Source organism: Hirsutella rhossiliensis, assembly GCF_020360975.1.
Source record: "Hirsutella rhossiliensis strain HR02 chromosome Unknown scaffold00004, whole genome shotgun sequence".
NCBI lineage: Eukaryota > Fungi > Ascomycota > Sordariomycetes > Hypocreales > Ophiocordycipitaceae > Hirsutella > Hirsutella rhossiliensis.
Genome location: NW_025408670.1, coordinates 6766181 through 6788158, shown reverse-complemented (window position 1 = coordinate 6788158; position 21978 = coordinate 6766181). Strand labels below are relative to the sequence as shown.

Sequence of the window (21978 nt, the reverse complement as noted above, 5' to 3'; positions counted from 1 at the left end):
TATCTCTAAAAGATATCTTATTAATAAACTATAATTATCGTAGTATTTAAGTATTATACTATAATTAGGTTCTAATAATATAACTTAATCGTTTAGGTAGCGTTAATCGATTTTCTAGTAGTTTAGTTTTATACTTAAGTAGGGTTTTAAAAGTACTTATCCCTTAAACTTAACTAAGAAAGTATTATATTATACCTTTATCTAAAAGTATATTATATAATCTAGGTAAATGTGGGTAGGCACCTGCGGCAGCTGCTGCAATGAGACGGTACTAGGGTTAACCTGTGATGTTGTATTCGTCTTGATTCTCTATCTAAGGAGGCAGAGGCCAGCGTGGAGAAAGGGGGCACGCTGCCTCAGCCGCACACGTGACCGTACGGGTCACGTGCCAACCATGGTTGGTCACACCACTAGATAGATACATTCCTACACAGGCAACTCTTCTTTTGCTGTGAGAAGCACAGCAACACCTTGAACGGGTCTAAAGGATAGTAGCGTTAAGGCCGTGAAGGAATGTGCCGTGAGGGCGTGTGTCATTATTGCCAAAAAGTGGGTCCGACGTCTTGTTCTTAGCTGTAGATATCTGGGAAGAAGTGAAGGGTCTTCCTGATAGGAGCAATCATTTGATCATAGGTATAGGAGCGGTTAGGAACGTTGTACGTATCCTTCGACTCGAATTGTCAGACTATTGGTATCGATGAAGCGTTCCAGGGCTCGGTTTGGTGATGCTTTCGTCATTGCATCTGCTGGGTTGTCTGCGCCGTTGATCCAACGAATATCTGTTATCTCTCTCTTCTCGTATGACTGGCGAAGGGCCATGATATCAATCATCAATCGTTTTTCCTTCGTCGTACCGAGCTTGACTAGGCATTCGTAGAGAGTACGAATCCGTACAGACGATGAGAGGGATAGGAGGAAGGTTGAGTCGTTCCGTAATTATCTTCATAGTCATCGCAAGGGAGATGCCTATGTCGAATCCGTTGGCCATACCGTAGATCTCTGATGCTAGGACGCTACGGGTAACACGTTTGCACTTTGTTGAACTCCAGTGTACGATGTTACCACTAATCTCGAACTGTTTTTCTTTGTGGTTTGTCTCGTTAACGAGGGCAATGACGAATCCTAGTTGGGAGGATAAGTCCTTGTTGTTTGCGAAAGAACCATCGGTGAAAACCATCAGCTTTGCAGTAGCTAGATCAATTGGTTTGTACGTGAGGCCACGTAGTTGGTGATCCATTTGCCATTGCAGTCGCTTGTTCAAAATTGCGTAATCTTTATCCTCAGGGGTCTGTACTTGGGCGGCGACTGAAACATCGAAAGAAGCTTCCGGTTGAGCAATTGAAGCAATGTATGAGGCTCGCGCTCGTTCCTCAACGTAGCGCTGGTGACGATCAATTGCTTTAGGGTCAATGGTGGTCATTTTGCTGCTTGTCCCTTCTGTTGAAGTAAAGGATCCTTTCTTAAGGGGGTTATTATTCAGCAACGTCAGTCTTGCACCATTAAAGTCAACCGTTGTTCCGTATGTGATGTCAGTCTTGGGCTTGGAACGAAATTCTGCCTTTTGTAGCTCTTCTTCTTCACGGGTAGAAAAGTTGTTCGTTCCAAGGATGAGGGTGTCATCAGTTTGCATTCCAACAATACCGAGCGTGTCAGGGCCAGTATTCGAAATCAGTAGGCAGGAGTCATAGGTGGAGGTAGACATATCCAGCTTTTCGAGGTGATGCTGCTGATATGTGCGGAACCAATGGACTCCGGCTTCTGCGATACCGTACAGGGGCTTAATAACACGAATAATTGTTCCGTTAGGGTATTTGCCTTGTAGTTCCGTGGGCAAATACGTAAGAATGGTCCGGAAAGCTTGGTCTGGGATTGCGGGTATGCCTGAGTGATATCACGGAGGGAGAGGGTTATGCCGTAGTTTTGAAGAAGTCCGGGGCAATAGCGAGGATGAGTCTCTGGCTAACGCGTTGAATTGTCGGAGATTGCGTCAGGAGGGTGGTCTTCTCAAAGTCGTTATGTCCTTGAATAACAAGTCGAGACTTTTCGTAGGGCTTAGTGTTGATTCCTTTGACTTCACGAACCATTCGAGAGCGAAAGATTCTATAGTTTCCATGACTCATTTGATCGTATCGTTCAAATTGGAATACACCGCGGCCAACGAGGTCAGTAATCTCTTTGTTATCGGATTCTTCGAAGGGTCACCAGGAGAGGTGATTATGCCATCAGACCGTAGCTTGAGGGAAAGAGCTTGTGCATCTTCCTCCTTTTGGGTCAAGAAGCTCTGGTCTACGGCTTGGGCCATCATGATCAAATCCTTTGGCTTGTTCTTTGATCCTGGTGGGCGTCCTCTGCGGGGCGGGGTTCGGGTCGGGCAGGCAGGTCCGTTAGGGTCTTAACGGGGTCTTGAGCCGGTTGTTCATTAAGATCTGAACGAATGCCTGAGGGTCTGTGTGTGTAGGGTCGGAAAGAGTGGTATCATCACGCAGATACGGTTGTACAAGGGTCGATCGAAAGACTTGGGGCCGTTGACTGTGTCAATGGTGATGTTATGGGTATCAATCGATGCAATCTTGAAGGGTCCTTGCCAACCGTCTTTCTCTCCAAACGCGAACTTCACTTTGCAGCGGGAGGGATAGCACTTCTGTCGTGCTCGGGCCGTTGCGTGCATGGAGGGCATCCTTAACTCGTCTTTCTGCCGAGAGTTGGCGGAGCATTTTCATCGCTTTCTGCATAGCTTCCGATCTTTTGAGGTGGAAGCGGAAGGGGGCGAGTCTGTAGATACGCGAGGGTATGCGCCGAAAACAAGCAACGTAGGCACAAGACCGTCAGGTCCTGCCGTATCATTGATTGCTTTAACAGCCATTTGAAGGACTGTTTCGGCGGAAGTGGTGTGGCCAATCTCAGCATGGAGGATGTTAAAGGCGCGTCGGAGGGTGCGTGATAGCGTTCAATCTTTCCAATGGACCAATGCGTCTCAACAGGTACTTGAGAGCATTTGATTCCATAATCTTTGCTTCGTTCCGGAATTCGAGAGAAGCAAAGTTAGTTCCTGCATCATGACGGAGGGTATCAGGAGGTCCAAGATACGTGTCGATCCAGAGGGTCCGGAGGGTCTCCATGTATCTTTAGCTGACATTGACGGTAAAAATCTGGCTCCTTGGAAAGCAGTAGCTGAGTCCACAACGTAGAACAGGGCGTTGTGGTGTTCCTAGGTGCATCACATCAACGATGATTTCGTAGTTGAACTCTTGATCATCGTTAAGGGTGAACTTGAAGCGGCGTGGGGCTTGTGAGTGCATTTGACAGTGGTGACAGAACTTAGAGATAGTCTCTAATGTGTCTATCGAGACGTCACTGTGCCCGGCTTGCTTCAAGAGGTGATGGAGCCTAGGGACTGCTGGGTGTCCAAAGCGTCGGTGAAGTGTACGAATCTCTGTTTCCGTAAGAAACGAGATGGACTCTTCATCTTTCGTAAGGAAGAACCAGGGATGTCCCCATTTGCGTACGACTGGAATGCTTGTAGGGCGATTAGTACAATGATTAGTACAATTGATGGTATCTGTGATGTTGTTGAAATAGATACCAAGCCGGTCCATATCAGCAAGGCAGAGCAAAAAGGGAGTTGGGGTTTGAAGGACGTGGAACGTGATCCTTCCGAGGGGTGTGTTAAGGGCGACTGTGCCGAGGAGTGGATGGCGTCGCTGTTGCCGAATTTGATGGAGGCCTGGCCGGATGTGGAGCTGTCGAGAGCTACAGAAGGGTCTTCTCGTTGTAGGGCGATGTACTGAGAGTATCCTGCTGTGGAAAATGTTGCTGCACCTGTGTCGATCATGATGCCTGGAATCTATCCCTTGAATAGCGATCTTCAATAATAAATTGCGAGGCTGGAACAACGGTTTGATCCGTCTGATAGACGTCTTCTCCTGTGATCAAATGATTGAATGCCTGTTGACAGAGCATTTGGCTTGCTTGCCATTGTTCCGGGTGATCGTTGGTGCTATTGTCATGTTCTTCCCATGTATCTTCAGTGTCATCAAAGCTGCTCATCTCATGACCTTCGTAGTCTAGAATATAGCCTCCGATGTCCGTGAGTTGTACACCTATGAAGTGACATTGAGTGATATGTTGGTCCTTGGCCTTTTGCCGTTCATCCGTAGAGTGTTTAGTTGACCAACAGCCTTCTTGTCCACAAACAAAACACTTCTTCGTCCAGTTTCGGTTACTGTAGCTATGATTGTAGTTACTACGGCTTTGAGGCCGGTAGTTTCCACGGTTGTAGCTTTGTCTGTATCCGCGGCTGGGTCGTTGACCTGAATATCCGTATCTACCTCGAGAGCGGTTGTTATTGTATCGACGGTCGAGGTAGTACTGATGGTGTGGATCGTTATGATCAAATGATCCAGCAAAGTCAAGGGAAATTGAGAAGTTGTTATGAGGGCAAGATGGGTTTCAACGGATGCACGAAGATCTGCAAAAGGTGCTCGACGTTATCGGCGGGTTTGAAAAGAGCGTATTGGAGTTCGGGTACTCCACGGCATGCTTTCATAAGCGTTGTACGCAGTTGGAGGTCTCCTGCGTACTCCCTGCCAAGGGCTCGTTGGCAGAGCTGAAGCTTATCAAAGAGGATTTGAAGCACTTCGTGGGGTCTTCGAAGCATCTTGGGCACGGATGGAGTTAAAGGTTATTGTTGTCCAGTCAGTATGGTAGTGGACATGGTTGACTTCCGTGTCAAAGTGTTGTTTGAAGATATCATACGCTTGTCGGAACGTCGTAGCCCATGTGATCTTATCAAGATAGAATCTTTGGGCTCTTCCATCAAGGATCCGGGGAAAGAGTGCGTGAAATTGTGACGGTTTCACTTGGATATGAGAGCAGTTGCTTAAGAAGAGGCGGAGCTTATCATCAGGAGATCGTACGGCTCTCCTGTGTAGTTCCGATCTTTGTTCCAGGTCTTCATAAACTTCTGCTGGATGTCGCTATCGACGATAGCGTTCGGGATGTTATCCGGGGGGAGTTTCATGTATTCTCCAAAGGTTGCAGGGCCGGATAAGTGTTCGGGGATGGGGTTGGTGACGGGTTGGACGAGATCGGGGTTCTGGAAGCGGTAGGAAGTCGGATGAATAGTAAGAGAGGTCGGAGCAGGTTTATCTTGGATAGTCGGAGCAGGAGTAGGTGCGTTAGGAGGGCTCGTTAGGGTCTTAATAGGTTGTGGTTCGTTAAGACCTTGATGAGGTGCTGCTAAGGGCGTAACTGATGGTGAAGGAGGTTGAGACGGATGGGGATTAGTGGAAGCATTTGATCCTAGTAATGCTGTCTGCCTCCTGAAGGCAGCAGTCCTCTCATCAAACACCATCTCCGTAAACTCCTGCTCTGGCCAGGTTTGTGGGTTCTCGATAGTTTGTAATATGAGAAATTGTGTTGCGAATTTCCCCTTTGTGAACCTGTGTAGATACCTCTTTCCTTAGTAGTTTCCTGAGGGCTCTCTTGTATTCATTCGGGCGCGGTCCCATGTGTCTTCGGTCCATTCTTCAAAATGCTGTTGGAAGTAACCAAGGAGGTCGTATCCTTGATCACTGCCAGATTGAACGATGAATATGAACTTTGCCACATATGTCGTTACTGCGATCTTGTCCTTTTCGTCGTGTGTGATATCGTTGTCCCAAAGGTCGATATTAATTTGTCGGAATGCGGATGCTTGGATGTCTAGTGCCTGCATCTGGTCGCATATTTCTTCGAGCTGGGCTTCTGGGGACATAGCTCGGGCGGTCGGGGCTATCGTGATCAAATGAATGAGACGATGTGGGGTTCGTATTGGTCTCTTCGTATACGAGTTGTCGCTAATAGGAGGTCGAGCGTCGCGTACTAAGTAGGTCGTTCGCGGCCAGACTGAACTGACGGGGATCTTGCTACTTAACGTCAAGGGTCGAACGTTCTTACTAGTTGTTTGCGATGTGGTCGCCTGTCGATTCCGGTGCTCACGGCTAGGCAAACTAGCGGGCGATCGTAATCAACAGTTGGAAGGACTCTCGCGCGGCTGGGCAAACCAGCGGGAGATTCCTTGTTCTTAGCACAAATAACCTTCTTCTGAGCGCTACTCAGGGCCACAGTAAAGTGACGCGGACTATAGCACCTTCGAAGGTTGAGGAATTTGTCTCTTCTACTTAGCTGTCTGTGACGGGCGTGGGCCGGTCACTGATCAGTGTGGGTAGGCACCTGCGGCAGCTGCTGCAATGAGACGGTACTAGGGTTAACCTGTGATGTTGTATTCGTCTTGATTCTCTATCTAAGGAGGCAGAGGCCAGCGTGGAGAAAGGGGGCACGCTGCCCTCAGCCGCACACGTGACCGTACGGGTCACGTGCCAACCATGGTTGGTCACACCACTAGATAGATACATTCCTACAGTAAACGTATAATATCTATAAAATATACTTATAGTACTTATAAGTAAGTAGTATTAATAGATTATCTTTAAATTCTTCTTATAGTTACTATTCTTATTATAAAGCTAAAAAGGTATTAACTATAGTAGTAGCTATAGTATAGTCTCTTTTATATAGTACCGGTTAATACTAAATTAATATAGCTTATTAGTTTTCTATAAGAATTTAAGGTATTTATTAAGTTTTAATTTTAAGTATTTCTTTAAATTCTTTAAAGTATAAAGCGTATTTTTTAATTATAGTATTTTCCCTTAATAGTAAGGGTAGTAGTATAAGTTCGTTCTTATTTTCTATTTCTCTAAGTATTTCTTATTCTTTAAAGCTTATATCGTTAATACTTTATTATTCCTCCTTAAGTTATTATCTAAGTTTTATAAATATAAGGGCTATATCTATATCTTCTTTATTATATTATTTATAAACTACTTATTATTATTATTAATTTTTATTTTATATATCTTCTTAGAATCGTTTACTATTCTTTTTAATTTAGTCTTAAGAGACTCCTTTAAGATAAAGGTATTCTAGTTTTATAAATTTAACTTATTTCTATATTTTAAGATCCCTTTATTATATTATTATAAGGGTTTTCTTTAATAGCTTTAAGAACTATCTAATACTATTCTTATCGCTTAAGTATACTATATATTTATCGTTATAGTATATAGTCTAACTAAGGAGTTTATACTTTAGTTCCTATCTATTAATAGCGTTTAAGTATTTCTTACCTTTTAAGGCTAGTACTTAATAGGTTTTCTTCTCCTTATAAAGTTATCTATATTCTTTAAAGTAATATCTAAGTTTTTTATAATTAAAATACTTTCCTTTACTTTTCTATATTACGTTTAGATCTATCTTACTTAGGTTAATTATATAAGCGTAGGTAATAGGAGTTTTATGCTTCTTTTTATAGTTAGTACGTCGGTTAAAGTTATTCCTATAAGAAGGGTTTTAGTTTCCTCTTCCTTATTTCTTTTCTTAGCGTTATATATACTATCTATCGCCGATTTATACTACTATAGTAATATAGTCTAAGAAGTTATTAAGTCGATTTTCCTTATAAAGCTCGTCCTTAACTTCTTCTTTAAGCCTATTATAAAATCGTAATATAAAAGGTGTATTATCTAAATTAAGCTTTAAGGTAACTTAATAGAACTTTATAGTATAATCTAATACTTAGATCCTTTATTAAAGTTCTTAAAGTTTTTATTTAGCTTCTTATTCCTTATTAGTTATTCTAAATACCTTTATAATAGCTTCTTTAAATTCTTAGAAACTAATAAAGACTTTATCTATCTTATTATCTTATTACGTTAGTTTATTATCGAGAAAGTCCCTTATAATAGGTCTAAACTAAGTAAGTACTATTCTAGATAAATAATTTCCTATATAAAGTACCTTTTTAACTAAGTCTAAGAGTTAAGTAAGGTAAAACTAATAGTAGGCCTTAAGTTAAGTAAGAAAGTCTTAAAGCATACTATAAGTACCGTTAAATAGTCCTAGCTATTTTAGTTTAACTACTTCTCTAAGGTCCCTAACTTATCTATTACCTCCTTTATTCCTAAGTAACTATACTTTATATCGAAGGGTAATAATCTTATATATTATATCCTAAGGCGATATAGTAGTTCTAAAGTTAGTTAATCTAGCTTATTATATAGGTATATTAATAGTTACGATATTACTTAGAGTAATATAGTATTATACTAAATAAGAGCTTTTAATATATAACGACTAGTATTATTCCTAAGGGATAAACCTATTAAGGGGTTTATATTAATAGATATAATAGGGCGTAGTCTAAGTAATAATAAGTATATTACGTTAGTAATAAGTTAGAGGTTATAGACTATAGACTATAACTAGGTAATTAAGTAATCGGAATTAAAGATAAGATTATAATAAAGATCGTAATAATTATATTAAAAGCTATCGAGCTATCTATTTAAAGGAGTAAAAGTAGGTAGCTATATATACTTATAGAGACTATCCTTAGATTATAGGCCTAGCTATAGTCCCTAACGTTAGATTATATAGAGTATAGTAATCTTATTAATCCTAGATTACTTAGGTCTCTACGATCCCCTTAATCCTATATTTATTAGATAGTTATACTAACTATTTATCTATTAAACTATATTACGTGCTTAACGCGGTCGACCGTTAGCGGCTTAATAGCTATAGTTATAATAAGTATTAGTTAGTGTAAGAAGGTATAAGCAATAAGCGTAGAATCGGGCAATCGATAACGTAAGCGGAAAGATCGGTCGAAGGAGTATAGGGTAGGATTTTATCCGGAATTTATAACGAGCATATAAGGGGCTGAATAATATATTGAAAGAATAGCGTTATAAAGGATGCTTATAAACTTACTTATTCTATCTACTACTCCTAGGGAAATCCTTCGTCTTTTATAGACTATTGCTCGCCTACTAGTAGACCAATTAGTTAGCTTTCTAGCACATTCTATAGTGCTTGAAAAGCTCTATCTATAGTATATCTTCCTAACTTAGTAGGTGGTCTGATTGTGGCGTGATGGTTAATGTAAGACTATGGGTTCTAGCATGAGTAGTGGATTTAACTAGAATGTTCTATGCCCCACCTATTCTCGTATCGCGGATATCTTCGGAACCGCTAGGCCAAAATAGGCAATAGGGTTTCCGTTCTGCTCGTAATTGACTTATGCATTTTATGTATATTTTTGTTTGTAAGGATAGGCTTATCCTGACCCGCTTTTCCTAGAGGAAGGTATAGATGTCTAGTAGAGGTCTTTATCTTTTAAGGGTTATTCCCTTAGACTGTATTATAGAGCCTCTTTTTACTAGCTTATTCTATAAAGCCTCCCTATGCCTATTATTTCTTTATAACAGTAAAATAGGAATATAAGGGTATATTCTTATAGTTAGTGCCCTAGGATTAATATATTAGCTTATATAGCTAGCCGCTTTTAATAAACCTTATTTAAGGGGCGTCTTAGGAACGCCGCTTATACTAAACTCTTTAATTAATATAGGCTTAGTAAGTCGCCGCGTTAATATAGTATATAACTTACTATAGTTATACTTATATTATAGTACTTAGAAAGGTTAGCGAATAAAGCTATATACTAACTTAATTATATACTTTTAACCGCTTCTCTTAACCCTCGGCGAATATAGTACGGATTTAGGATCTATATAAAGCTTATTATAAGCCTTAGTCTCTATAAATAGTAGAGATAGGTATAGTAACGGAGCGCTTTAGTTTTAGATATACGGACTACTTTATTATTCGTTAATATAGCTTGCCGAAATATCGGTATATCTCTTATACTCTTCCGCTAATAAAACTTTAAAGAGTATTATAGGGATAGGACTTTAATTTAATAGAAGTCGTTTACTTTCTAGATATTCGCTTTAAATACTTAGTCGAGAAGTATAAGGGCTAAAAGATAAAGTATAGTATTAAATAATAAGTCGTTAACCTTATAGAAGATAAAGGTTTTTCTAGGAACCTAGTATAAGCTAGGGTTAGTATAAGAGCTAAGGAGTTACTTATAGGTTTTCTCTTCGTTCCTATCCTTTTATATACCTAAGCGTTACCTCTATAGCTAGAAGATCCCTTCCTCCCTCTAGGTTTTTAAGGAGGAGTAGCTAGATATCCTTATAGTAAATTATCTTAAAATTATTATCTTTTAAGTTAAATTTATCTATATAGTCTACCTAAGTCGCTTTATCTTTATAGCTAAAGTAGTAGTCGTTAATAGCGTTCTTATTAAGTCGCTTATAAGCGAGTACTCTAGGCCGTATAGCTATATACGCTTAAAGTAAAACCTAGAAAGCTAACTATATATACTAGCGCTTATTAAGGAAAACTAAAGTATTATAGACCTAATAATAATACTATATAAGATATATATCGTTAATACCTATTATAGGCTTCTTATTTATTAACGTATTAAGCTTATAATAAATAGTTAAATACCTATTAATATACTATTAAGTAGTAAGCTAATTATATAATATATAAACTTCTACGATTAAGATAAAACTTATATTATTAATCTCTTTATTTACCTACTTACTAAAATTAGCTTTAATAGACTTCTAGTATACCTAGAAAAAAATTCTTTTATAGGTATATATAGTACTTCTCTTATAAATCCTTTAATATAAGTTAAGTATCTACTTTAAAAATATTATAATATCTTCCTTTATCGATTCTATAAGATAATTAAGCGGATCGACTAATAGGTATATATAGTATCTAGTCTTATTAGCTTATTACTTAAATATAATAGAAAAGGTAGCTTACCTTATCTATTTCTATTTTACTCTATATATATTAACTTTCGTTATCTCGGCGTGCCGCTTTTTAATAGCCCTATATTTTTAAAGTCGCTCGCGCTTCGACTAGTAGTAGGCTAGGGAGTGCTAAGCTCGCGGTAAGCTTTTTAGTACCGCTATACTTTGCTCTTATATATCCTATTCTTCTAGGGATTTAAGCAAAAAAAATTAGCTAAATAGCATATTATCTATTAATTAATATATTCTAACGCTATTAAAATTAGCATACTAGCGGTTTAATTAAGGGGTCGACGCGGCCGGGGATAGCGGGGCACCTCGGAGCTATAGCGGAGGGGTGGGGACAAATAGCACACGCCCCGCCGCCGGCGCTTCGCAAAATGTCCTCCGAAAAGAGCAGCCTATCCTCTAGAAATGGAAGCTTTTCCTCTAAAAATGGAAGCACATTTGCGGTGAACCTACACTTTTGTCGTAAAATCCTTCCCACTGACCATGGGGTACTTTTTCCTGGGGCCCTGGATCAGTGCATCAGTGCAAGGCTGGTTGAAGAAGGCGATGCTGTATCGCTCGTTGTAGTTGTCCCCTTCTTCCACGGGGGCTTTCACACGATGAAAGGTGCTTTTGAATCGGTCATCGGACCAGCTCATCAAAAGATCCCCAATATTGCACACGATGCGGCCAGGGGCGCAGTCCACCTTGGTCCATGCCTCGCCTGCTGCCCATTCCGTCACCACCTCCCTCCCGGGGCATATTTCTAGGCCTGACTGATCCTTACGCTGGAGCAACAGGGTGAGGAAGTCCCAATCGACGTGGGCCCCCGCGCGGTGGTAGACTTTGCCATCGCTGCTCTTAGGTATCTCGAAGTAGTGTAGCAACCGTAGAACAGATTGGCAGTTTGGACGCGAAACGTCATGCGCCTTTACAAAGTGGTCGTCCGGGAAGTCCAAAATCTTCGCAAAGCAAACCATCAGTTTCTCAGAAACGCCCTGAAGGCGATGCATGAAGGCCAAAGACTCTGCTTTGAATCCCGGTAAGTGTTCATCGCTGATCCACCAGCCCTCCATATTCTCGCCGAATTGAAGCTGATATGATTCCTTTTCGTCCGCAACGCCAGTCGATGGTCGAACCTGCGATCTACACTCGTAACCGACGTTCAGCGGAGTCATTGGCACAGTCTTTTTGGCCGTCTCGGGAAGCTTGAAGAAGGATTCCGAGAGCGCAAACATGGCGTCTATTTCAGCTCCAGAGATGCCATGGTCCACAATGGCCAAAAATCCAACGTTTTCGGCAGCAGAGCGGAGTTGCTCGGTGATAGTGTTGACGCGATAATCAAAGTCGGCGAGCGAGATCTATGCGAGGAGAGGATCAGCTTCAAACCAGCAATGAGCATCCAATCTTTGTGCTGACTTGTGGGATCGGACGGTCTACGTATTTGGTCGCCATTGCTAGAACTCGAGGAATCGACGGTCAAGGCGAGGTGGCACAGTGAATGTCGTCGAGGATGGGTGTAAGAATGCTGTGAGCAGCCTTGAGGAGAAGTAAGATCCGGAGCGGGGCTTATAGAAAGCAAGAGGGTGAGCTCATTGCTCAATATCCAGAACAATTAATGGTTTGGATAGCAAAGCCTTGATTCATGGCTCTTGGTTACATCGCAGCAGAAGACTGATGTCATTTGATGACATGTCGGTAATCCCCGGCTGCCTCGATTTGGCCACAGCTGAGCAGGTGATGGATGAGGTGGACGCCAGTCAAGTTGTTAGATTCCCAGATATGCCTGCCATATATGCAGGAGCCAAGGCGCTAACTCGAAAAACTTATCCAGCTTATAATCTCTTCCAACCTGACTTAGCCAGCTTTAGTCTTGGAAGCTTTGTGCATCACGTACTTGGTCCTGAAGAGAGAGCCGCCATTCAATCATTCCGGAGAATATGGCTGCATTTTATGCCTCTGCGAATTGTTTCCTTTCACGGTAATGCCATACTAGCGTTCATGTATGCTGGCTCAAAGCCGGCTTTTCATCGTTGGTCACTGGAGCGTAGAGGTGGAAGTCAATCCTTCCTCTTGCTGCCCGTCTTTGCGTGAGGTGGAGGAAGATGGTTGTCAGGACAAGAAAGGGCCAATAATACGCGTTAGTAACACCTCTATTGGGGGTGCCCTCATTTTGCATGGTGTAGCGGTATTTTACCAGCTTGACAATGGTGTAAGGGCTTGGGACAATAAGAATAGACATGCATTTACATATGAGGCATTAAAAGTCGTAGCTTGAAGACAGCCTGCTTCTGGTCTCGCGAAAGGGGCGCCCTTGCAGTCCTCGGATGCACTGCCCAGAGATCAGTTCATCAGGCTTGATTCCGTAATTCATGTCATACGGGAGCAAGCATTGAATCCAAGGGGAGGGGCTACAACTACATGTCAAGAATTGTTGTCCTTGATAATGACGTCTTGTCCATCTTGCAATTCTGCTTTTGCCGCCGGAACAAATGTACAGAAATTTGATAAGAGTCTTAGAACTAATTGTCAGACTGTGCTGGATGGAAATATATCTGTTCATGACGACAAAGACGAAGGATAACGTAGTCCGTATATCGGCTGCAAACCAAGTCTGGAAAATTACTCAAGTTTTTGAACACGCATCGCGCTTTAAGCAATATTAAACTATGTAACTCCGGCTTCTCAGTGCCCCAGATAGATCCAGCTTTTATCTCCCCGATCTAATGCATTTGCTATGTCTTCCTTTTCCTCATATTTGCTTATGGCTTCAATTTATATCACGAGTACGGAGTTATTGTAGTTGTAGCTATACCTGCAGCTTGGCTTTTCACCATTTGGTGCTCATGTCTCACGTACCAGAATCGTGCAATCTGTATCATTGATGACAAACCCTCCCAGCTCGAAGCTGGTGGTCTCGGTCTATCCGGCTACCCATGGCTCAACGGCAAACATGTAGTCAAAGTTTCCAAATGTCTCGCACGTATCAAAGACACACTATAAGCTAAAAGCTGTGGTGGATTGTTTGCGTGGTCTCTGGATGATTTGTTTCAAAAACCCTTCATGAGAAGCTATCGATGCTCTAGGAAGCGGCCTCAGCGCACCAGACATGGTAAATCGTGTACGCATATGTAATCATAGCAGTAGTCAGATGAACCCGGACTTTTGATTGCTACCAGAAGTCTGAAGGGCATTTGATATTGACTCTGGCAATCACCAGTGTCTCGTGCACAGGCCGTCGGAGTTTGCAACACAAGCTTCCAGACTGTCAGGTCGAAGTAAGTGTAATGTTCCAAAGGCCGCACTCTGAGGATGGCAGTTTCGGGGCGAGAGAAGCCGTGCTGCATTCAACGTTCAGGAATACGGGTATATGAACTATACGGCCGTGTGCTTTAGCCGGCGTTCTATTTAGCTCAGCGGTCTACAATTTGCCACCTCCAGGCGCGTTACTCTTTCTGCGCAACTGCCATCCAAGTATGTCTTTCGCAGGGATGTTTTGAATATTGCTACTATTTTGGGTCCAGTAGCGGGCGCCCTTATACTTGCGAGAGCTCAAGGGACTTCTTCAGACTCCTTTCTATCCTGTCAGTATACTTGACTCGGGGCGGCGAAAGCGTAGCTATTCCCAGACCGTGCAACCTTGATGAGGTCTTTAAGAAACCTGTCACGGACAAGAAGGTTCTGAAATCTGTCATAGGTCTATTGAAAGCGTATGACGTGCTTCCCTGCCATGAGCTGCGTGGATATATACAAAGACTCTCGACACCTTGCTTCAATGCAAGTGTATGACGGTGGGAGCCAGCTCATCCATGAGCTCAGCAGGGAGTCTGATCCAAAAGACACATCTCATCCGATCTATTGGCTCCGCTTTGAATGAAGTATCGTTGTGTGGAGCGTGGATCATGGAGCATAAGCATTGAATGCGCTGCGGTCTTACGAGCAGATCGGACAATGGGTAGAAATCGGAGCTTAGCCTCCGCACAACTTGTGGAGTCCCTCATACCAATTTCCAATTTCAGAGTCAGTCGGGGACTGGAGTGAGCCCTGGTTTTCTTCGACATTTCTGGAAGACTTGTGGTTGCTCCCAATTTTACGGAGTTTGTTCAGTTCATATACTTGTCCCTACCTGTATGCATGCATATGGGGGACGTTGAAGCCAGGAGGTTCAGGTGGAGACGTCCAGCGACTCGCCCTCCAATCTATTCTCACAAACAAGTGTCACGGAAGGCGTGATCGGTTTGCGGAATGCAAGGTTATTGCCCCTCTCCTCCTTATCTTATCCGTTTCATCTTTCCACATACTATTGAACGTCAGTTGACGGGTTAACGCCAATTTTTCCACTCAATTGAGCCTTCCCATCTGGATCCGTAACCTTTATGACTCCATCCCACCCTACAACTCATGACTGCTGATCGTCTCCTCGTAACCGATGTTCGTCAATTCACCGATGGCATTGTGTGGGGATGCTTAGGGGCCGTCGAGATTGGAGCTCAAGCGAGAAGCTCGCCCGGGTAGGCGTCACCACATGCATCAATTGGCCATTTAAGCGCTCTCTATTGGTTAGTGTCAGGGGGTGGCGAGGAGTTGAATCATGTCGCGGCTGGTTGCAGGCTTAACTTATTCAGATTGTATGTGCGCCGGCCTTGGGCGCCGGGCATTGGCGTTACCGACGCTAACAGGCACGATCGTTCTAATCGATTCCGATTCGAGGTTGATAAATCGGACCGGGCCTGTGTCGGGAACGCTTGGCGTCGCAGGGAGAGATGATCACTCAATTTTTGGACCGCTTTCAGGACCGTGAATATGCCAAAAAAAATTGGAGGCGTTTCCTGCATTGTCTGCGTCGGTGCTTCTCTTCTTTTGAAAGAAAAGAGGAAAAGGAAATCAATTTCGCCTGCTACCAATTCATGCCATGGCAACGATTTATGGAAGGCTTCGTGCATTCTAATCAAAAGGGTTTGATTTTTCAATGGAATGGCTAGGCAAAGCGCAGAACCCAGGGGCGCAGGATTCGACACTCAAGGCAAATCCGACAAGTAATGGGCATTTTAAAGGCTAGTTGCATGATCTATGGGGGGGTTGTGCTAGGAAGTGGTGTCAAAATTCAACGTCTGACTGGTGTTCGTAATAAGCTCCCCGGCTTTGAGGACATGGTATCATATGATCGTGCGGAAGATGAATAATAAACGTATTCAAACAGATGCAGTCCCACGAGAGAAAAAGGAGGAGGAATTTGGAATATTGAACTTTAGAAGTCAGTCCGCTTTGAGTATGAGTTAAACTGCGCTTCTTTCTAGAGCAGATGATACGTGATGGTCGAATCATTTCCAAGGAATCATGATGAGGTGATATAAAGGAGCCAGCAAGGTGTCTATCAGCTGGTAGAGTCATGGCGAAGATAAACGGTCGTTATAAAGAGAATCAACTTGTCTGACGTCACGGCTGAAAACGAGGCATCAATGTATGACAGTTGAATTGCTTGTGGTTTTTCCCAGCTGCCAAGCGTGAATGAGCAACTCATCACAATTGTGACGTAACCAAGCTGCTAGCATGGGATTTATGGATCCGTAGATGGCAGAGACGTAGCCTCCCCTATTACACACCTAAATGCGGGTGGGATGGCTAGAGAGGACGGGAGTCGGTGAGTGGAAGTCCTCACTGGGAGAAATGTGGAGAAATATGAGGAGCATGCTGGTTCCTCGGGGCTTTACGGCTCATGGGGAAGGACGCATGATTTCTTTGAGTCTGGATGAACATTGGCAGCCCCAGAGAAGAGCATGAGGGGGTGAAGGGCTGAAGAGGCACATCTTAAGCGACGTCACCGGAATCCACAGATGTTTGAGGATTTCGAACCGGAAAGCTGGCTTCTCAAGATCTTGGATAATCATGAAAGTTGCCCAGTATATGACATCACATACGTGATGCTGCCTCCTTGCGGCTTCGCTCCCCAAGTTCGCGCTGAGTCGCGAGGGCGGGCCGCCGTGGCAAAAAGCCACAGACGGTGGTTTCTTTAGCGGCTATTGAATGTTATGCAAACTCTCCACTGATCTGAGCCGCTTGAAGACACGAGTTTAGCAGGACGAATCATGGCATTGACGGGTTAATTGAATCTGTGGACCTCGTCTCCAAGCTGTCGGCTCTTTGGAACCACCTACGAGACCAAGGTACGTCATATCGCTGCTAGTCACCCTCTCGGAACATAGAATCGGAGGTGCAATTACTCATGTCCGTCCGAGACGGGACGGAAGGCTTTGATTGCTGGTCCTGCCCGGGGTGGGCTATTTGGACAGCCTTTCTTTGCTCCTGCTTTCGAGAGACATTTGTCAATGGTTGTGGCCGCCGTTGAGGGAGATGACATGGCAAGAATGACGTTTGGTTTCAACATTGCGCGTCGAGGGTATGAATTCAAACGTAGAATGACTCTCCATTCGGCCGGGAGCTCGGGTCATCGTCATCGTAGGTGAGCTAAACTAGGCCGTAACAGCCAATCACACACGAGGCTCCAATCAGGAACAAATTTGCCACCCAGACCCAAAACATTGGCGCCCTTGGCGCGTGTAAGGAGTCAGTCAGTGGGTGCTGCAGCCACGGAGGGTGGCCGGGTGCTGTGGCTAACAATGGCTTGGAATCACACATCCAGCTCCCATCCGGAGCTTCCCTCCGGTGCCCTTTGATTTCCAGCCCAGACTAAGCAAAACTGAGGTATTACAGGGCAAATCTGGCGTACTGCACACAAAACGATGCCTCTGTATATCCAGTTGGGTGGCCTTTGCTCAGTGCGATTCAGCCTCGAGGTGCCAGCGGCATCTTTGACACTTCCGTGCCGGGAACTAGAGGCCGTTAGTTTCGATTCAGCAACCAGAATGACACGCATCGAGATCGGATTAAATGTCGAGGTGGACGGTGACAGGACAGGACAGGCTGGCGAGATTCATGGCTGTCCACGCCCCAATACCAAGGGCCCCACGAGGCTCGGCAAGCATTTACCGCGAAGGGCTCTTGCGCGTGTCCCTTACTCGCGAAACGCGAAGGGCATCCCACCACCCCATGAGATCAGGTCGTGTGCGCCGAGAGGAACAGGTGTGGCCCCGTCGTTTCGGAACTGCTGCAAGATGCTGGTTTGCCCCGATGCCGGGGCCTACCGCCATGACGGGCAATCACGATCAATTCAGCTTTGCTGGCATGAAAAGGAGCCTTGGCCGACATGAAAACCCGGCCAGGTGTAATTTGAGAAGCGCTCTGAGTGGTGGCCTTGCTATGACATACTGAACCCCATTGACTGGATCCCGAGACCAAACCACCACACAGCCTCCCGAGTGGACGTCTAAACCTAGCCCCTGTTGCACAACTGATAATACGGCCTCGAGTCCCTCGATTGCACCCCGTTTCTAGCATCATTATCCCGCGGAGACACCTTAGCCCACAACCAGCCTTCTTCCGATGCCATATATACTCTTTTCACAGCCCCTATGACCTCCCCTCGGTTACGCGCTGTCGAATACTCGTGCGTCTTAATTTCTTTGTCCGCGGGACAGCTGCTCCCGGTGTGCTCTCTCATTCTAACGTCCAACAACAGCGTCGCACAATGGCTGCCCGCTCTTCACAGCCGCGAACCCCCCTCGACTCGAGACACACCGACCAGGGCACCTATTATTATTTCATCCCGAGCGAGGCCCGCAATGCCCTGATCGTGGTCATCGGCGAGTTCATCGGGACCTTGATGTTCTTGCTGCTTGCCTTCATCGGCGCACAAACCGCCATCCTCACCAACGCACCTGGAGATCCCAATGCGCCGAAGTCGCCGTCCGCCCTCTTGTACATAGCCGCGTCTTTTGGAACCTCCCTTGCTGTCAATGTCTGGATATTCTTTCGTGTCAGTGGAGGCATGTTTAATCCTGCTGTAAGTCCATCTCCCAATATGTCCCATTGCGTCCCTTCCCTTTCAGGAGTGAGTGGTGAGTGTTAACGGTGTGAAATTCAGGTCACACTCGGTCTTGTCCTCGTCGGCGCCGTCTCACCATGGCGGGCTCTTTTGATCGTACCATCCCAAATAGCAGCCAGCATCGCTGCCTCAGCTCTCACATTTGCTCTTCTCCCCGGTAATTTGAGCGTCGCCAACACACTCGGGGCCCAAACCAACCTTACGCAGGGACTCTTCTTGGAGATGTTCCTGACAGCCCAGCTTGTGCTCACAGTATATTTCCTTGCAGTTGAGAAGCACCGGGCCACTTATCTTGCCCCGATTGGCATCGGCGTCTCGGTCTTCATTGCACACATGGCTGGAACCAACTACACCGGCACCTCCATCAACCCCGCGAGATCCATCGGCCCTGCCATCTTCGTGGGCTTCACCAGCTACCACTGGATATACTGGCTGGGCCCCGTCATGGGCGCGCTCCTCGCGTTTGCCGTGTACACCCTCCTGAAGTGGCTTGACTACAGAACGGCCAACCCAGGACAAGATGCGGATGACATCGAGATGGCCTGCCGCGACGGCCTTGCCCCCCTTGCACCCCTAATGAGCGGGTCGCGGAACATCTTCACAAGCGACGGCATCATTAAAATCAGCACCGACAATCTGCCATCATTAAAGGACAGCAGACCGACCACACGCTTCGGTAATCGAACTCTGGGGCCCCCAACACCCCATCTCAACGTGCGCTTTTCTTGGAACAAAGAATAACAGGTAACAGGCAATCGGTCTGCATAAATGAACATTGTAAAGTATGCGGCGCAAACGAGGTTGGACCTCGATGATATAAGAACATATTGTAATACGACGCTCGGGGGCCGCATAGCTCGGCCACCCCCTGGAAGCCAATGTTATCCAGTACCTTCGAAAAGTCGGAATTTCACATTCAGCGCCTTGGTCAGGCTGTACTTTATTAGACAGAAGATAGCGTCTGCGACCCGGAATGAGTTAAGGATACCTTGAATGCTGCGTGACCTTGGGCTTGCTCTTGCACGTAGATTAAGGCTAGAAGGCGCCGTTGAGCCCAACGAATCAGATCTGGATAGTGCTTCGTACTTCGTACTCAATCAGCTGTCGGAGTGGAGGTCGAATGAAGCCCGACAGCAGATTTGGTGAACTTTCAGGGCCGGTATACGCTGCGGTATGTGACTGTGTATCACACGGGGCTCTGAGTAAGGCAGAAGAGCAAGGGAAAATAGCTGAAACACAGCAGATTGTTCTAGAAGCCCCCTTTACGCTCCGTCGCACACCTGCGGCGGTTAGTTTTTCTTTTTTTTTCACGGCTCGGTTAGAGACGAGAGTAAGGGAGGAAGGCAAGGGAAGAGAGAAGGATAAAGAAAAGAGGCGGAACCCAGGCCGCCTCGCGGTCGAGCGACTAGCTCAGGACCACCTGATAGTACAGCCTCCTCGGGGCGACGAGCTCGTCGTGCGAGCCCAGCTCGGCGGCGGCGTCGCGGGCGGCCCAGTCGAGCGTCTGCTTGACCACATTTTCCAATTCGCTATCGAGCGCGCTCGTCGCCTCATCTATCAGCCGCAGCCGCTGCCCACCACAAAGCGAGAGGCATAGGAGCCGCAGGGGGTGTCCAGCCCCCGCGGGAAAGAGGCGATGAAAGTCTCACACATTGGCGGCCTGGCACGCGGTCACAATGTCGTCCTCGGACAGCGGCTGCTTCTGCTGCTGCTGCTGCTCGCCCTTGTCGCCTCGGCCCCGGTCTGGCCTCCCAGGGCTACGTTGTCGGGTTCTCCGGAGCCCTGGTCCAGCTCAACTACGAACCCAAGAGTCTTGTTTCCAGGTTATAGCTTGATTGCACACAACCGTAAGAAGCCAACTTCTTTGCCATCTTTTGGATAGAAATCAAGCACTCGGTTTTCCAATTTCCTCTCTAGCATGTGACAAATTGAGTCTCTTGGACATCAAGGTACGAAGCACTTCAATCCACATCCATTCAACTCAACTTGACCCGCAATTGATCAACTCAACTGGAGGCCATCGTTGATCAGGTCTATTCAACTCAATGAAGGCAATCCACTGAGTAGATTGAGTGGTTTCTATCTTTGGTGCCCACCAGAATCAGGCCACTGGCTTATTCCGGCCCTGCCTCTCCATTGCGGCTGGAGATTTAGTTCGTATTAGTACCAAGAATCCCTATTTTAGTCTCAGCCGACGGGTGCATATTGTCACTATTGTCCGGCGCAAGCGCTTATTGAAACTGGCGTTGCGGGTTCGATATGCTAACTGGCTGGATCGTTCAACATTGGCAAATCGATATGTTCCATACATCTTGGCAGAAGGCCACGCGGCTTCGGTCACCATCCCCCCTAGGGTATTCGTCTCCCTGGTAGGATTCAGGGGGGACTGCTGGACCCCTGACTAGGTCATGTAGGCTTCGTTAATGTAGAGGACGATACTATTTGCAATTGGCAACGTACCTTAATCAGGTCCGGCATTGAGGCGGGAATGACTGGGATTATCGGCAGTGCTTAGCCTAGCCTCTCCTCTAAGCCAGCGCGGTGCCGCTTTTCCGGTGGCCTCTCATCAGCCTCTACGGAGCATGCGCAGGCGGTGTGGAAAGAAAACCACGAGGCATGCTCCCTTTTCCGCCTCCTCTTAGAAACTGTTTATGCAGCGTCTGAAAACGTAAAAGATATTTTAAAATTTCTAGAAAAGTTGTAGAGATGAATTGACACTAATATCACCATACGTATTTTCTTTAAAATCTCCAGTTTACAGTTAGCAAATAGTTTTGCTTTTTTTGACAAGCACTCGGCCAGGGCGTGTTTTATTTACCTCCGCCTGCATGTCAACCGCTTATTTGTTTCATCTATTGCCGTTACCCGTACACCATAAACGGGTAGCTTGGCTCGGACTTTACCCCTATCTCTCACATGGTTGTCATCAGCCGATCAGCCGCTAAGGGATAGAGTAGTAGCTTATTGTATATACTGCACGTTTCTATCTTTGCTCTATTCCTCGAGGCCCTACTGCGTGGGAAACCCTTTTATCTGTGCAAAGAGGGCAAAGAGGAGGTTGGCCAGCCCTCCCAGCCACAGAGTGATCATAACGACGGAATTACCAGCGAGGAAGGAAGCAATGGATGTAAATGGGGGTCTCGCTTAGAACAGAGAAAAAGAGAACACAAAGTTAGCACACACAACTTGCTTGCTCCACATTCTTCCTATGCCTAATTGTATGCTGTCAAGCTGTCTTCGCGAGACGCTTTGGTCCCAAGTCTGACTAATGGCAAAATTTTGCCGCTTATTGAATGTTTGCTATTTCGTACTCCGTGACATCCG

At 45.3% G+C, this 21978-nt stretch overlaps 5 protein-coding genes across 5 annotated transcripts; 1 reads left to right on the top strand and 4 right to left on the bottom strand.

Annotated features, from left to right (window-relative positions):
- Positions 1 to 645: 645 nt before the first annotated feature.
- Positions 646 to 1420, bottom strand: HRG_05177 (polyprotein; the record flags this gene model as incomplete). Its single annotated transcript, XM_044863648.1, has 2 exons — positions 646 to 863; positions 895 to 1420. The coding sequence occupies 2 exons, from the start codon at positions 1418 to 1420 to the stop codon at positions 646 to 648; spliced, it is 744 nt and encodes a 247-aa protein (XP_044722262.1).
- A 4041-nt stretch (positions 1421 to 5461) lies between these two features.
- HRG_05176 (uncharacterized protein) lies at positions 5462 to 5755 on the bottom strand (the record flags this gene model as incomplete). Its single annotated transcript, XM_044863647.1, has 1 exon — positions 5462 to 5755. One exon carries the CDS (start codon positions 5753 to 5755, stop codon positions 5462 to 5464), a length of 294 nt encoding a protein of 97 aa, XP_044722261.1.
- A 5427-nt stretch (positions 5756 to 11182) lies between these two features.
- Positions 11183 to 12167, bottom strand: HRG_05175 (2OG-Fe(II) oxygenase superfamily domain-containing protein; the record flags this gene model as incomplete). The annotated part of the gene is made up of 2 exons (XM_044863646.1): positions 11183 to 12073; positions 12132 to 12167. 2 exons carry the CDS (start codon positions 12165 to 12167, stop codon positions 11183 to 11185), a joined length of 927 nt encoding a protein of 308 aa, XP_044722260.1.
- A 6130-nt stretch (positions 12168 to 18297) lies between these two features.
- On the top strand, positions 18298 to 19395 carry HRG_05174 (major intrinsic protein; the record flags this gene model as incomplete). Its single annotated transcript, XM_044863645.1, has 2 exons — positions 18298 to 18612; positions 18694 to 19395. The coding sequence occupies 2 exons, from the start codon at positions 18298 to 18300 to the stop codon at positions 19393 to 19395; spliced, it is 1017 nt and encodes a 338-aa protein (XP_044722259.1).
- Positions 19396 to 20059: 664 nt separating this feature from the next.
- Positions 20060 to 20525, bottom strand: HRG_05173 (uncharacterized protein; the record flags this gene model as incomplete). Its single annotated transcript, XM_044863644.1, has 3 exons — positions 20060 to 20183; positions 20304 to 20397; positions 20459 to 20525. 3 exons carry the CDS (start codon positions 20523 to 20525, stop codon positions 20060 to 20062), a joined length of 285 nt encoding a protein of 94 aa, XP_044722258.1.
- Between the last annotated feature and the right edge of the window lie 1453 nt (positions 20526 to 21978).